This window comes from Sinohyriopsis cumingii, chromosome 2, assembly GCF_028554795.1.
Source record: "Sinohyriopsis cumingii isolate HCF-2022 chromosome 2, ASM2855479v2, whole genome shotgun sequence".
NCBI classification, from domain to species: Eukaryota; Metazoa; Mollusca; class Bivalvia; order Unionida; family Unionidae; genus Sinohyriopsis; species Sinohyriopsis cumingii.
In genome coordinates, this window is record NC_142962.1 from 28,304,687 (window position 1) to 28,318,656 (window position 13,970).

General features: G+C 35.2%; 1 protein-coding gene across 3 annotated transcripts in view; it reads left to right on the forward strand.

The window, feature by feature from the left end:
* LOC149804531 (E3 ubiquitin-protein ligase UBR2-like) overlaps window positions 1-13,970 on the forward strand; it is a 214,651-nt gene that overhangs the window by 75,498 nt on the left and 125,183 nt on the right. For all 3 annotated transcript variants that reach the window (XM_089941199.1, XM_089941180.1, XM_089941188.1), the window contains 4 exons: window positions 1,006-1,134; window positions 5,033-5,120; window positions 9,703-9,789; window positions 12,799-12,860. In XM_089941199.1, coding sequence (XP_089797325.1) covers window positions 1,006-1,134; window positions 5,033-5,120; window positions 9,703-9,789; window positions 12,799-12,860 — 366 coding nt within the window. The remainder of the gene's footprint in view (window positions 1-1,005; window positions 1,135-5,032; window positions 5,121-9,702; window positions 9,790-12,798; window positions 12,861-13,970) is intronic.

Here is a 13,970-nt window from a genome sequence, read left to right on the forward strand (position 1 = left end):
TTGAATCATATAATGGAGGTTTAATAAAAGAAAAGTTAAAAGGCATGCAAATCCTACATACTTAAAATCTAGCGGCCCCAGTCATAGGTCGGGTGAACTCACTCTAGTTGATCAATGAAACACTGTTATAAATGTTATTGTGTATGTAACATAAGCTACTGAAATTAATACTTTGTAAAATAAGGGCGTGGTTTCACAGATACGGATCATTGTGGGCAAGCGAGTTTCAGAGAATTTTTGAAGTGGCACTTAGAGATATCCTCAAGGATGATAAGAAGTTTCACTGTTACTTCCAATGAAATCACAGCATCAGTATTGTACTAATTGAACAATACAAAAGTTTAGTTTTGATGTAGACGATTGTCTCTAAATGTAGCTAGTTTTAAAAAAAAATGAATCTTGTTTGGTTGTGTATCAACAGTTAGTCTAGTTCCCTGCTACTTTAACTCTTGACATGGCAATATACTATTGAATACCACTTTGGGAACAAGACTAATCAACAACACAAAAAGCAGTGATGTAATACACAGATGTTTTTGCATACATGTGATGGTTGTTGAAACCAGTTGGAATGATCTTTCACATGTTGGACATTTTGAAAATAAATGTTTTTTATACAGAATAACGAACAACTTCATTAGAAAAAGCATGCTATTAACTGTTATTATCAATGTGATTGTAAAATAAGGATTCAGTCATTAAACAGCCCAGTTCCTTAACCACCTCCAGCAGATTTCTCAATGTCTCAGCGGATTTTTAAAATTTTTGCAAGTGTCCCTCATTAACTTGCGCCCTCGCTTATAGTGTGATCTATGTTTGTGGACTCCGCTGTACACAAGTTATTGAGGTAGAGGTGTATATTTATTATATTGCTTTAAATACATTTCTCAGTGTTTTGTATTTTCTTACTTGTAAATTTACTTCTTGAAATTGTGAAAGATAGTTTCAAGCTCAAGATATCAATGGTTTGATCTTTCCAGTTAATACATATATTTATCTGAACAGGATATGAATAGTGTGAAACGACAAACAGGCCAGCACCTGGAGTATGAGCCAGAGTGGGAGGGGGCATTCAACCTCCAGTTGAAACTTGAAGATAATATTTCTCTCTTCTTGAACTGGTGTGGCTCAGATGTAAGTAATTAAGATTTTCCAGTCATTCATCTCAGTTTGGGATCATCCATTCTGTGGCTTCATTTCATTTATTTGTTTTCTGTTCTTTTGTCAGCCAACAATGTTATTTTGTGTAACTATAAGCACTCAGCTACCACCTAACATAGGTTGATGTACTTCTGAGGGATTTCTCCACATGTGACTTTATGGAGAATGTCATGACTACCTGCACAATATATCTTAGACACCAATGTACCAACTTCAGTCTGGGCTGGTATTTGATATTGTTTTAGTTTTTCCTGTTTTAGTTTCTCCATGGAATCCATTACCTGATCACATTAACATTTTGCATTTTGAAATAAACTTCACGACCTCCTAAAACCAGACCCCTGCCTGCTGGGTAAAGGTGAAAAAATCATCTTCCTTTATATATATATATATATATATATATACACACACAAATGGAAGTAACTATTACAACCTTTGCAAAGTGGTCACCCATATACCAGATGCTCACCATTTTAAGCTTTCATTTTAGAAGGTCAGCAATGTTCCGTGTAAACCATTCTGGTGGCCTAGTGGTTAGAGTGTCCGCCTTGGATGCGGGAGGTCGTGGGTTCGATCCCCAACCAAGTCATACCAAAGACTTACAAAAATGGTACTAACAGCTGCCTCGCTTGGCGCTCAGCATTAAGAGGTTAGTGTTGGGACTGGTTGGCCTGATGTTAGAATAATGTGACTGGGTGGGACATCATGCTATGTCTGTGGCATGATGCCCCAGTGCAAGACATCACTATAAATTGCCACAGTGCAGACATCATAGCGATATGACTGAAAAATTGTTAAAGCTATGTTAAAAATCCAAATCATATCACATGTTCCGTGTAATTTCATGAATTCTTTGAGATTTTTCTGCCCATCTAGCATAAACTACTTATTTTTCATGATGTTAATGTTGTTTCATTTGTTATTAGCTTTTATTGTTTTGCCTTTCTTGTTGTTGTTGTTAGTTTGAAATTATTATTATTTAACAAGTTATAAGTCAGCTTGTTTTTTTTATGGTAAGTCGCTGATTTCAGGCATCAGTTGTTTTTCTGATATTAAAATAGTTGACATTACAATTTATTCATTCATTTATTAGCTCTTTGGTTATAGATGAGAAGAGCTTATAAAATACCCTTTTGTCTCGTATTCAGCACCCGTCTGTGCATTGACATGAGTTCGTTATTGCTATTTCTCCCAAGCTACTTGGAGGATTGCCTTGAAACTGTACACCCCTATTCATCCCAGGATCTAACTGGTCCTAACTGAAATAGTGCTGCTCAGGCATCTAGCATGGTAGCCATTTTGAAAATCTTGTTATCGCTCTTCCTTCTGAATGGAGGGTCATTTCAGCATGGGATTTTCATGATAAGACGTCTTATGATGTCAAGTTAGTCATACATGAACATGGTGCTGATCTGAGATTCAATATTGAAAATCTTGTTTTTGCAACTCCTTATGGATGGTCATATGGACACAGGGTTTTCACCAGAAATGATGTCTGTTTGGTCCTAAATGAAGCTGGCGCCACTTGAACATCCAAAATGGCCAAGAAAGTTTTATAATTTTATCTTCATTCTTTAGAATCCCATGAAGAGGCTGCAGGCCAGATTAGTTGGTATTTAAATGAATGACGTTTTGTAATATTTAGATACAAGATACAAGCAGTATGGAAAGGTGCATGAAATGTGTGATGACTTCTGAGATATCACCTCTTAGTCATGCTTTGTAAGCTGCAGGGTAGCATGGTTTGGACGGTCAGACCTTTCTTTTCCTGAGTGAAACTTTGTCAAAAGACAGTGATGGGGTCAATTTTCTGTTCCACATGATTTTATAGGGGGCATTAGAATTTCCAATGGTTTGCCCCGACAATTGCTTAATGTTAAATTTAGTTTCAGTACTGAATCCTCTTTGACCCAAGACATTCTTGGTTCTTTACTAAAGCTTGTGACATCAACATAATCAAAACATTTTAAGGAGAAAAACAAAATCAAACTATAGCAGAACTTAAGTATCATAATTTTATGCAGAGTTTAAGAAACTCTTTTTCCTGCTTGGATACATTACTTTAGTAAAGTGTTTTTATAAAATTGCCTACAGCAATTTCTTGTCCAGAAGGTAGAGCTGAATTATTTATTTTTAAATTTTATTCTTTTGATGCTAATTATAACATTAATACTGTAACCCATAATCTAGTAAAACTTTTAGGAAATCCTATTGCCAAGATGACAAGCGTGTAATCTACAAATCAAGAAAGGATTTGTTTCCAACATTTTCTTTAAAGCAATATTCCAGTCAGATTCTTTGTGCTTTTAAATGTTCATTAGGAAAATGCGGGTTTCAGTAAACTGTGTATACAGATAGATTTACTTTCAGGTTACAGTAAACTGTGTATACAGATAGATTTACCTTCTGGTTTCAGTAAACTGTGTATACAGATAGATTTACCTTCTGGTTTCAGTAAACTGTATACAGATAGATTTACCTTCTGGTTTCAGTAAACTGTGTATACAGATAGATTTACCTTCTGGTTTCAGTAAACTGTATACAGATAGATTTACCTTCTGGTTTCAGTAAAGTGTGTATACAGATAGATTTACTTTCTGGTTTCAGTAAACTGTGTATACAGATAGATTTACCTTCTGGTTTCAGTAAACTGTGTATACAGATAGATTTACCTTCTGGTTTCAGTAAACTGTGTATACAGATAGATTTACCTTCTGGTTTCAGTAAACTGTGTATACAGATAGATTTACCTTCTGGTTTCAGTAAACTGTGTATACAGATAGATTTACCTTCTGGTTTCAGTAAACTGTGTATACAGATAGATTTACCTTCTGGTTTCAGTAAACTGTGTATACAGATAGATTTACCTTCTGGTTTCAGTAAACTGTATACAGATAGAGATACCTTCTGGTTTCAGTAAACTGTGTATACAGATAGATTTACTTTTTGGTTTCAATAAACTGTGTACAGATAGAGATACCTTCTGGTGCTTAGTGGTACTAATCTTATTTGCCTGTGTTATTTTAATATTCCTTTATGTCTCACCAGCAGCAAATGTTTTCAAAAGCTGAGACAGTGGTCACAGTGTATTATCTGTCTCTCCAGCACCAAGTTTTAAAAGAAATATTCTCAGTTTTTGTCAGGGGTTCGTCATCAGACTTTGCCCACAAAAAATGCATCAGGGTATAAGGAATATCTCTTGAGATTGACAACGAACAAGCTAGAAGGTCAATGACATAGGGAGAAATTAGTTTAGTTTTAGGTGGGTTCTAGTGGTTAAAGTTGATAGATCTAGTAATACTGTCTATATTGCCATGGACAAACTTACATCAAAGTAAAGATGTTAACTATGTATATATCGCTGCTGGTGTGAAGGTCAAATTTTCGATGATCAGAGTTACAGTGTTCAGTTTATTTTATTATTTTGAAGTTATTTTATGTGTCTCAGGGTTGGAATTAGACTTCTAACCAGATTCATCAGAGTATGTTGTACATCCTTGAGAATGATGGATCCTAGCATCAGAGATCAGGGTCAAGAGTTGTATGAAGGGGCAACATTCTCTGATTCTTTGGAGGTATTATTATCAGATGCTAGCAGAAAAACTTAATGGTTTAAAAGTCAGAGATCAGGATCGTGACTCGTGTTGTTTAGTTAAGTATTACTAGAGCTGCAACAGTATCATTGCAGGCAAGACCGTACATTTTGGGATTTTTATCTTATTGAGGAAAGACCGTACAATTTGGGTTTTTTATCTTACCAAGGCAATACCATACACTGGGGTTTTTTGATCTTACAGTGGGAAGACCATACATTTTGGGCTTGTATTCTTACAGAGGCAAGGACATACAATTTGGTTTTTTTATCTTACAGAGGCAAGTTTTGATAGAAGCTTACAACAAGTCATTGGAAGTATTTCATAAGTGCAAGAAATTTGAAAGATCAAAGAAAGAATATACAGGTAATTAATTATGCATGTATTACAGGTATACATTTCTATCCACCTTTATGCAGACATAATGCCATATATACTCACTTGTAAGTCAACTCCAACTGCAAACTGCACAGGCACAGATATACCATCATATTATGTCTGTGTGAGTATTAATCATATAATGTCTGTGTGAGTAGTAATCATATAATGTCTGTGTGAGTAGTAATCATATGTATGTGTGAGTAGTAATCATATGTCAGTGAGTTGTAATCATATAATGTCTGTGTGAGTAGTAATCATGTCTGTGTGAGTATTAATCATGTGTGTGAGTAGTAATCATATAATGTCTGTGTAAATAGTAATCATATGTCTGTGTGATTTGTAATCATATAATGTCTGTTTGAGTAGTAATCATATATGATGTCTGTATGAGTAGTAATCAGGTCTGTGTGAGTATTAATCATATGTCTGTGTGAGTATTAATCATATGTCTGTGTGAGTTGTAATGATATAATGTCTGTGTGAGTAGTAATCAAATGATGTCTGTGTGCAGTTTGTGAGTAGAAGAGCATACAGCATAGACCATGACCTGTTGTTGAATTATGCATTATGTTGTTTGCAGATGGACTAAGGTATACAGTATATGACCTGAACAATGTGGTTATAACTTGATTTAACAGCTTGTTTATACAATATCCTGAATCAGGCTTGTACTCAGAAGTCTTGAAATTGATTATCAAAACATTAAGATCGATAATATTTTGAGTTTTATTTCCCTGTATATTAATTTAATATTCAGTTCTCCACCTCTTCCTGTTTTGCCAGTACCATATAAAGTGTACTATTTGGTATTTCTTTTCATGAGCTACGGCTCTGACTACAATGAAATTGGCGTAATGATAAGTATATTTGCCCATAATTCATAAATTTGAAACCAAAATCTTCATCATGACACAGAAAAATGTCACAAATGTTTCCTGAATGATGGACAATAATTACAAGTTTAATGTGACAGAGGAAGCTACTCCACTTGTTGAGCAGTATTTTTAAAAAAATACTGTTGAAATTAGTATTACCACATTAAGATATACCGGTAATGTGCAAAACCAATTTGCTGTAGATTGTACACTGAAAGAACTTACCTACCATGGGGTTTTATTCATTTTAAACAGTTATAAGAATCTTCTGCATTGATCTGAACTTTGGAATTTTTCATTTGTGGTTGTACATTATACTTACCAACTGTCTACAGGGAGTGTTTAAACAGCAATCTTCAGGTATCTTGCCAAAGATTTTTATGATAAAAAAAAGCTTAAATACCATGCAAGTCATTTTATTATTTTTAGAGTATGTTTTGAGTGTAATTTTAGATGAACATTCACAATCTGAACTTGGGGTAGGGGTGAGGGATGGCAAAATAACTTACTTCCAATAATTGATTTGTAGACTTCACAGTCAATCTTCCACCTTACCAATTTACTGTTGTGATTATGATTTATCATTCTGCCAATTTACTGTTGTGATAATGATTTATCATCCTGTCGTAATGACTTAAGCTTTTGGACCCAAAAAGTCTTGAGACACCCTTAATTATCTGCAAAACTAATTTTTTATGACCTATAAATGTTGGGACATGAAATTATAGCAGATTTTCATGTACAGTATGTCTTGGGAGAGCTAGTTAAATTCTATTTCTTTGTAATGATTGCTCAGAGTATATTATTGATCATTAAGGGACCATAATTATGTCTGATTAGATTGAAATATAAATTGTTTAAAAAATTATTAAAAATACATTAATTTTCCTGTTTTCTTATAATTTCTTTTTCAGATATGTGTAATTTCATCAGGTGATAGCGAGCATTGAGCGTTGGCACAATGTTGTAACCATATTATAACATGTTGTAACTTATCATGTTTTTGCTTCAGTTTACTATTGTCAGTTTATGCATTTAAATTGCCATAAGTCACCCAGTAATTACAGTAATCTAATTTGAAATTTAAATACTTAACTCATTAAAATGTGGTACCAGCATTAAAAAAACGAAAGAAGTTTATGGTACATTGCTGACATCTATAGTGTCCTTGTTTTTGTCATGGCATCACTGTATGTATAACTGCATGTATACAATGAAGATTTTACCATGCACTGAATGAAGTTCATCTCTTGATTTCGAATCACCAGCAACATTGCATTAAATGTCAGTAATGTCTCTAAAATAAAGGATTCTCAGAAATAATGGTTTTAAAATAATTGCAAATATAATCCATTGGAAGTTTGCTTTGATGTAAGTGACCTATAAATAGGTACATGTTTACTCCTGGTAATCATGCTGATACCATGTAGCAAAAGGCCATAAAAAGATTAATGTTGTGGAAGAAAAGGGGTACCTGCACTAGCTCCTGCAAGTCCTCCTCTTCTAGGCTTCCTGGTAGGAGTTTATCGAGCCCTTTTTCAAGGGTTTGGTCAAGCATCCCAGACAATCTGTAGGTCAGTTACACAATAAAGGATGGCTACATGCTTCATTTTCAGGAACATCCTCCCCTGTCATGGACCCACATTTTGTTTCACCAGTTTATACTTGCTCGTTTAAGAGAGAAGGTACATATCCTTCTTTGGAAGGGTGTAGTGGGGAGGTTGGAAAACTACCAGATTCTGGCTTTGGAAGGGAGTAGTGGGGGAGATTGGAGAACTACCAGATTATGGCTATCTAGTCACTGATCTTTCTAGGGCAAATAAAAGGCAGAAAGATTTTAGCTTATAATCTATCATTTGGCCTTGAATAGATTTCTTTCAGGAGGAAAATGTCAGGAAGGAGAATACTTCATCAGGAATGCTGTAAGGTCATGTTACTGGTCAGTCTCTATTGATCTTCAGGATGCATACTTCCACATCACCATCTTTCCTTCACTCAGGAAATACCTTGGTTAATGTCTCAACAAGGAGGTATTTCATTTTCAAGCTCTTCCATTCAGTCTCGCTTGCACCCCAGAGCCTTATCCATTGTGATTGGGATTGTTGCAGCCCACTTGAGATCAATAGGGATTCGCATCCTCCAGTATATTTATGACTGGAGGATGCACAGCATTCTCAGATAATTCTGTTCTGAAGTACATGCCCCTCCACTGGTTGATGGTAACCTATCACAATCTTATCCCAAACCACAGGAAATTAAATCTCTCTCTTCTCAGGACTTTGCATATGTGGGGATGAATTTTCTCATTAGGCTATGGAGGGTTTGTCTTTTGGTCAATCCTTTCCCTCATATTGGTCCTACTGGCCAAGATCTTGTTGTTTGGTAACCTTTACACCATTCTCTAATTGATTCTAAACTTCGCTGCTTACTTGGTTCCCTTAGTGAGACTTTACTTGCACCCTTTCCTGTTCCTGCTTCTAGCAAGCTGGAGACTGCACAAGGAACCTCTATCAGCTCTGATCCCCCTGAGAACTAGTTCTCACCACCACTTGTATTATCAGAGCCTGTTTCAGACCTGTATTCCAATTCACACACCCAAGTGCCACTCTTTTCAGTATGCAAATGCATCAGATTCAAGATGGTTTTTTTTTACCTGGAGCCAGAGTAGGTACTTCTTCTGGGACTTTGGACCCAGGAAGAAACAATCCTTCATAAACACAACTTAAATATGCAGGCAGTATTTTTAGCCTTGCAGAGCTGTGTCAGTCTTAAAATGTGTAGTTGCATTCCTCATGTGTCAGGGAGGTACACATAGTTTTTGAGTGAATGTCAGGAACCTGCTGTAATGGGCAGTTTCCTCTGAGATCACTTTCTGAGTTGGCCATATTCCAGACAAGAGGAATGTCCTGGTGGACAGTCTGTCCAGAGGGGGTCATGTTGTCCACATGGAATGGTCTCAGCACCAATTATTAAGCAGAGTCACTTTTTTTGTGGAGGACACCCTTGGTTGACTTTTCACTATGAGACTGTACAAATTGAAATTGATCCCCTTTTTTGTCTCTCCAATACCAGATCAGATGGCTTTGGCGATCAATGCTTTCAGTCTAAAGTGGGAGTCTCAGCCCCTCTATTGCATAACAGGATTAGAGGGACCAACAACAGAGGTTCCTGGTAGCAGCTTTGGACCCTTGAAGTGTGCACACCCTGCTCAATTATAGAACCTTCTCCCAAGGACTTAAAGCTGGTGCAGTCTCCAGAGTCACACAAACAGCCTCAGTTCATAGCTACCATTGCAGAGATTTCCTCTTACCACCCTGCCTTGATGTCCTGTACTTGTAGTCCAGGTCAAAAGCAGATGGCATTCTATATGTGTGACTAAGGAGTCAGACTGGGATTGTGTGCCTTTCAATTCTGGCCCTCCAATACTAATTAGAAGAGGGACTAATTAATTGGGACTGGGACAAGAGTCCTGTAAGAAAAGGAAAGCAGTGTGATAGTAGTACATAAATAAAATTAGTTATCCACCCAAAAGAACATACTTTTGTTATTTATATATATATATATATATGATGCTATTTTTAACTGTAAAGTGCTTTTCATTGAATCATCCAGTATATCATTTATTTCACATATAATTACATTATTTACCCAATTTATTTTCTTATTTAACTGGCTCAAATTTATCATTACAGTTGCTGGACACAGCGTTAGATGTATAAAGTATGATGTATCCAAGGATTCTGTGTCTATACACCTTCCTGTTACCAGATTTTTAGCTGGTAGGTGTCACTGTTGCTCTCCTTCTAGACAATATTTTCAACATTTTACACAATTGGGGTGGTGAAACCTTTATTCCTGAAAGGAACAAACAGTTAAATTGTTTATTTCTGTTATTTAGCTGTATTGGTCATAGACCAGAAGAGCTTATGGGATGGTCTGTTGTCTGTCATCTGTCTGTCAGTATTGACAAGTTTTTGTTATAGCTACTTTTCCTAAACTACTTGCAGGATTACCCTGAAACTTTACAAGTTCATCCGATGGAATAGCTTGTCCTCAGTGAAAATGGTGCTGCTTGAACATCCAGTGTGGCCACCACATTAGTGATCTTGAAAGTTTTGTTATTGGTACTTGTCCTGAATGGATAATCATATCAACATGGGGTTTTCAATAAAAGAGTTCTTATGATGGTCCTAAATAAAAATGGTGCCAATCTGAAGTCCAGTATGGCCCCCACAGCAGACATCTTGAACGTCTTGTTATTGGTACTTGTCCTGAATGGATAATCATATCAACATGGGGTTTTCAATAAAAGAGTTCTTATAATGGTCCTAAATAAAAATGGCACCAGTCTGAAGTCCAGTATGGCCCCCACAGCAGACATCTTGAACATCTTGTTATTGCTACTCCTAAAAGACTTCTTACAATGTCTGGCTATTGCTAAACAAAAATGGTATCCAATATGGCCACCATAGAGCCATCTTAAAAATCCTGTCATCACAACTAGCCATCTTAAAAATCCTGTCATCACAGCTAGCCATCTTAAAAATCCTGTCACCACAGCTAGCCATCTTAAAAATCCTGTCATCACAGCTCCACTTGAACAGAAAGCATGTTGATATGGGTTGTTTTACCAGAAGACTTTTGATAATATCCAATTGGTCATAAATGAAAACACTGTTGATCTGATGTCCATTACGGCTGCCACAGCAGCAATCTTGACGATCCTAATTGCTGTTCCTACTGGATGGAATATCAAATCTTGAAAGATTGTTATCTCTACTTCTCTGCTGTTATTTGCTACTCCTGAATGGTAAGTCATGTCTTGAAAACATTATTCTTACTCCGGTCCGAATGGATGGCTATATCAACATGTAGTTTTCAGCACTGGGCTTCTTGTGATGCCTAGATGGTCCTAAATGAAAATGGTGCCAGTTATACATTATGATGGCCATGATGACTGTATTAAAAATCTTGTCACTATCCCCCCTTAATGGATGATTGTTATCTTTTGGGGGTTTTACCAAAGGGCTGCTAATGATGTACCTTTGTCCTAAATAAAAAGGTACCAAGCTGGCATCCAATATGTCTGCCAAAGCAGATAATTTGAAAACCTTGTTATCACTGAGGAATATCAGAAATGGTTTAAACACTGAACAGTTGAAAGGAAATGATGTTCTTATCATGAATTTCTGGAAATTAGTTCACCAGGACTCTTGTTTTCATTTTTTTTGCTCAATTTTACATTTGATTTTCATAAAGTTAGGGTAAATATTGATAGAAACAGCATATCTGCAACAATTCAGAATACTTCTTAATAAACTGTTTAGGAACTTGTCCTGAATTTGCAGAATAAAAAGAAAATTTCCTCAAAAAGCAGTGAGTATGAACTATATTGCTCAGCCTTTTCATTAGCTGCCTGGAGCCAGCTGAAAAACATTTACACATGTTAGCATTGTTGCATACGTGCCAACCATTATGCTTTTGCCATAATCATTGTGCTTTTTTTCACCAAATTACATTTTCTGTGAGAAAGCATATGGATTGCAGGGGGCAGGGGAACATTAAAAAATAAAGTAAAAATAAGCAGTAAAAGTTGTTTTTGTCATTTTATTATCACCTCTTTAATTGCACTCGTATAAATTTCAGAATATTCTTTTATAAAATGTGACTGCTGCATAAGAATAGTATAAGAGTATTTTTCTTATTTGCTATTTATAGCAACTGTGTATGACCCATTTAGAAGAGAACAGATGGGTTTATTCAAAAGTCAACTTTGCCTAACAGATTTATTTTATTGAGAACATAGTTAGTGAACCAGTCTATGTTTTTAAAGAAAATGGCACCAGATGATAAGTGAAATGCTTTACTGTGCGAGTTGTGGACATATATGACAGAAATGTTAGAGCAGATGGATCTTTTCAAATGTCAAAATATGTTAGATGAGAAAAAGGGACAAATCATCAGCGCTTTGCAAACTTTAAAAGAAGAATATGAGAGCTATGTAATACATCACTCTGAGCACCTGGCTGTGATCATTGAAGAATTCCAGTTCATGATTATTCAGCGAAAGTTACACATATAGAGTACTTGAAGTAAGTGCTGAATATAAATAATTTTTCAGTATATTTAGAGTTTGCATTCTGGTTATAATCCATATGGATTTTGCCCTTTGTTACAAGAATTTTGACCAGCTGCAGAACCAGGTTAGTTGTAAAAATTTATCTTTTTCGTATGTGCTGTAATTCTGGCATGTAATATATTGATTACACTTTTTATGCCCAAATTATGCTTTTTTTGCCATTTTTAATAGCAATTATTATGCTTATATCTCTTGGTGGGGTGGGGTGGCATATGTGTTGTTGCTATTTACTTTTCTGACCGTAATTTTTTATTTTTATTTTTTGCATTGATTTAGCCTGGTACTTTATCAACACTGTAACATTTTTATTCTTATACATTGACTTAGTCAGGTACTTTTGCAACACTAGCATTTCTTTGCTGTTTTGTTGCATTGACTTAGACTGGTGCTTTTAATCTTGAGCCAGTTACTTCAAAACATAATTAGATAGCTGACTGCTTCACACAGTTATTATATGTTTACTAAAATATATATATATATATGTATATATATATATATATATATATATATATATATATATATATATATATATATATATATATATATATATATCCATGCAATCTTTCTAGGAATGTGGATAAAATCTTTTTTTTAGCATGTGAAAATAAGTTCAACCTGAAATGAAATACTTTGTAAATTTTCATTACAGGATTGCATATCAGTCTAGGGAAATTTGGACTTGCATTTGAATCACCTGACTGTCACTTGATGGTAAGTGTAATGTTGCTTAGATGTGCTTTTTTGTGTACATAAATTTGCCATCCCAAGAGAGGTTTATTCTTCTGCATTCTTATAACTAAATCCTACAATTTATGTGCATGAACAGGTTTTTAAGGTATAAGTATTTGATAGACTGTAAGTACTTTGTTTTTGTGCATACCACATATGGGATTAACCAGTGTTTACTTAATTGACAAGGAGCATGGTGGTTTAGTTGTTACCTTGCCAGACTCCTGACTGAAAGGGTGCAGGTTTCAGTCATATGATTAGATCATCCTGGGACTGACTTCTGTGGTGTATCTCTGGTGTAAGGCACTTAGCTCCCATTGCTTCTTAACTTAATGACCCTCTTGTGTTCATATATCATAAAAACAAATTCTAAACTAAAATATATCACCTCATTTGCTGAAATGCTTCTTTCCCAAACACATTTCAATCTTTTCATAAGAAAACCTGAGGAATCAGTGCCTGAATTTTGTATTTTAGTCAGAAATTTGTTTTGAACATATTCAGTTCATGCTGAGACATTCAATGATGTGTGTTCCCTAAGTCAAAAATTTGTTTGGAACATAAAATTACAAGCAAGTTGTTTATTAATGTTGGAAACTCTGCTATTAAGTCTAAAAAATCTGCTTCACATTAACTTGAACTTAATTAAAAACGTTTTTGAATGTGCTGGTGAAATGCAGATGATATTGAGATGAAAGATTTACAATTTCCATTCTTTGCAACAGTCATCAATAGCTTAAATTTCTATGTTGTTTTCATTCTATCAGTAGCTTAAATTTGCATGCTCTTTTCAATCTATCAATAGCTTAAATATCCTTTCCCTTTCCAGTCTGTCAGTAGCTTAAATATCCTTCCCTTTCCATTCTATCAATAGCTTAAATATCCTTTCCATTCTATCAATAGCTTAAATATCCTTACCTTTACCATTCTATCAATAGCTTAAATGTCCTTACCTTTACCATTCTATCAGTAGCTTAAATACCATTACCCTTTCCATTCTATCTCCTGATTGGTCTGGCAGAAGTCTTAGCCATGTAGGAATCTCATAATGCTACATGGGAGTCTGGTTGAATGAACTATTTCCTGATTGAG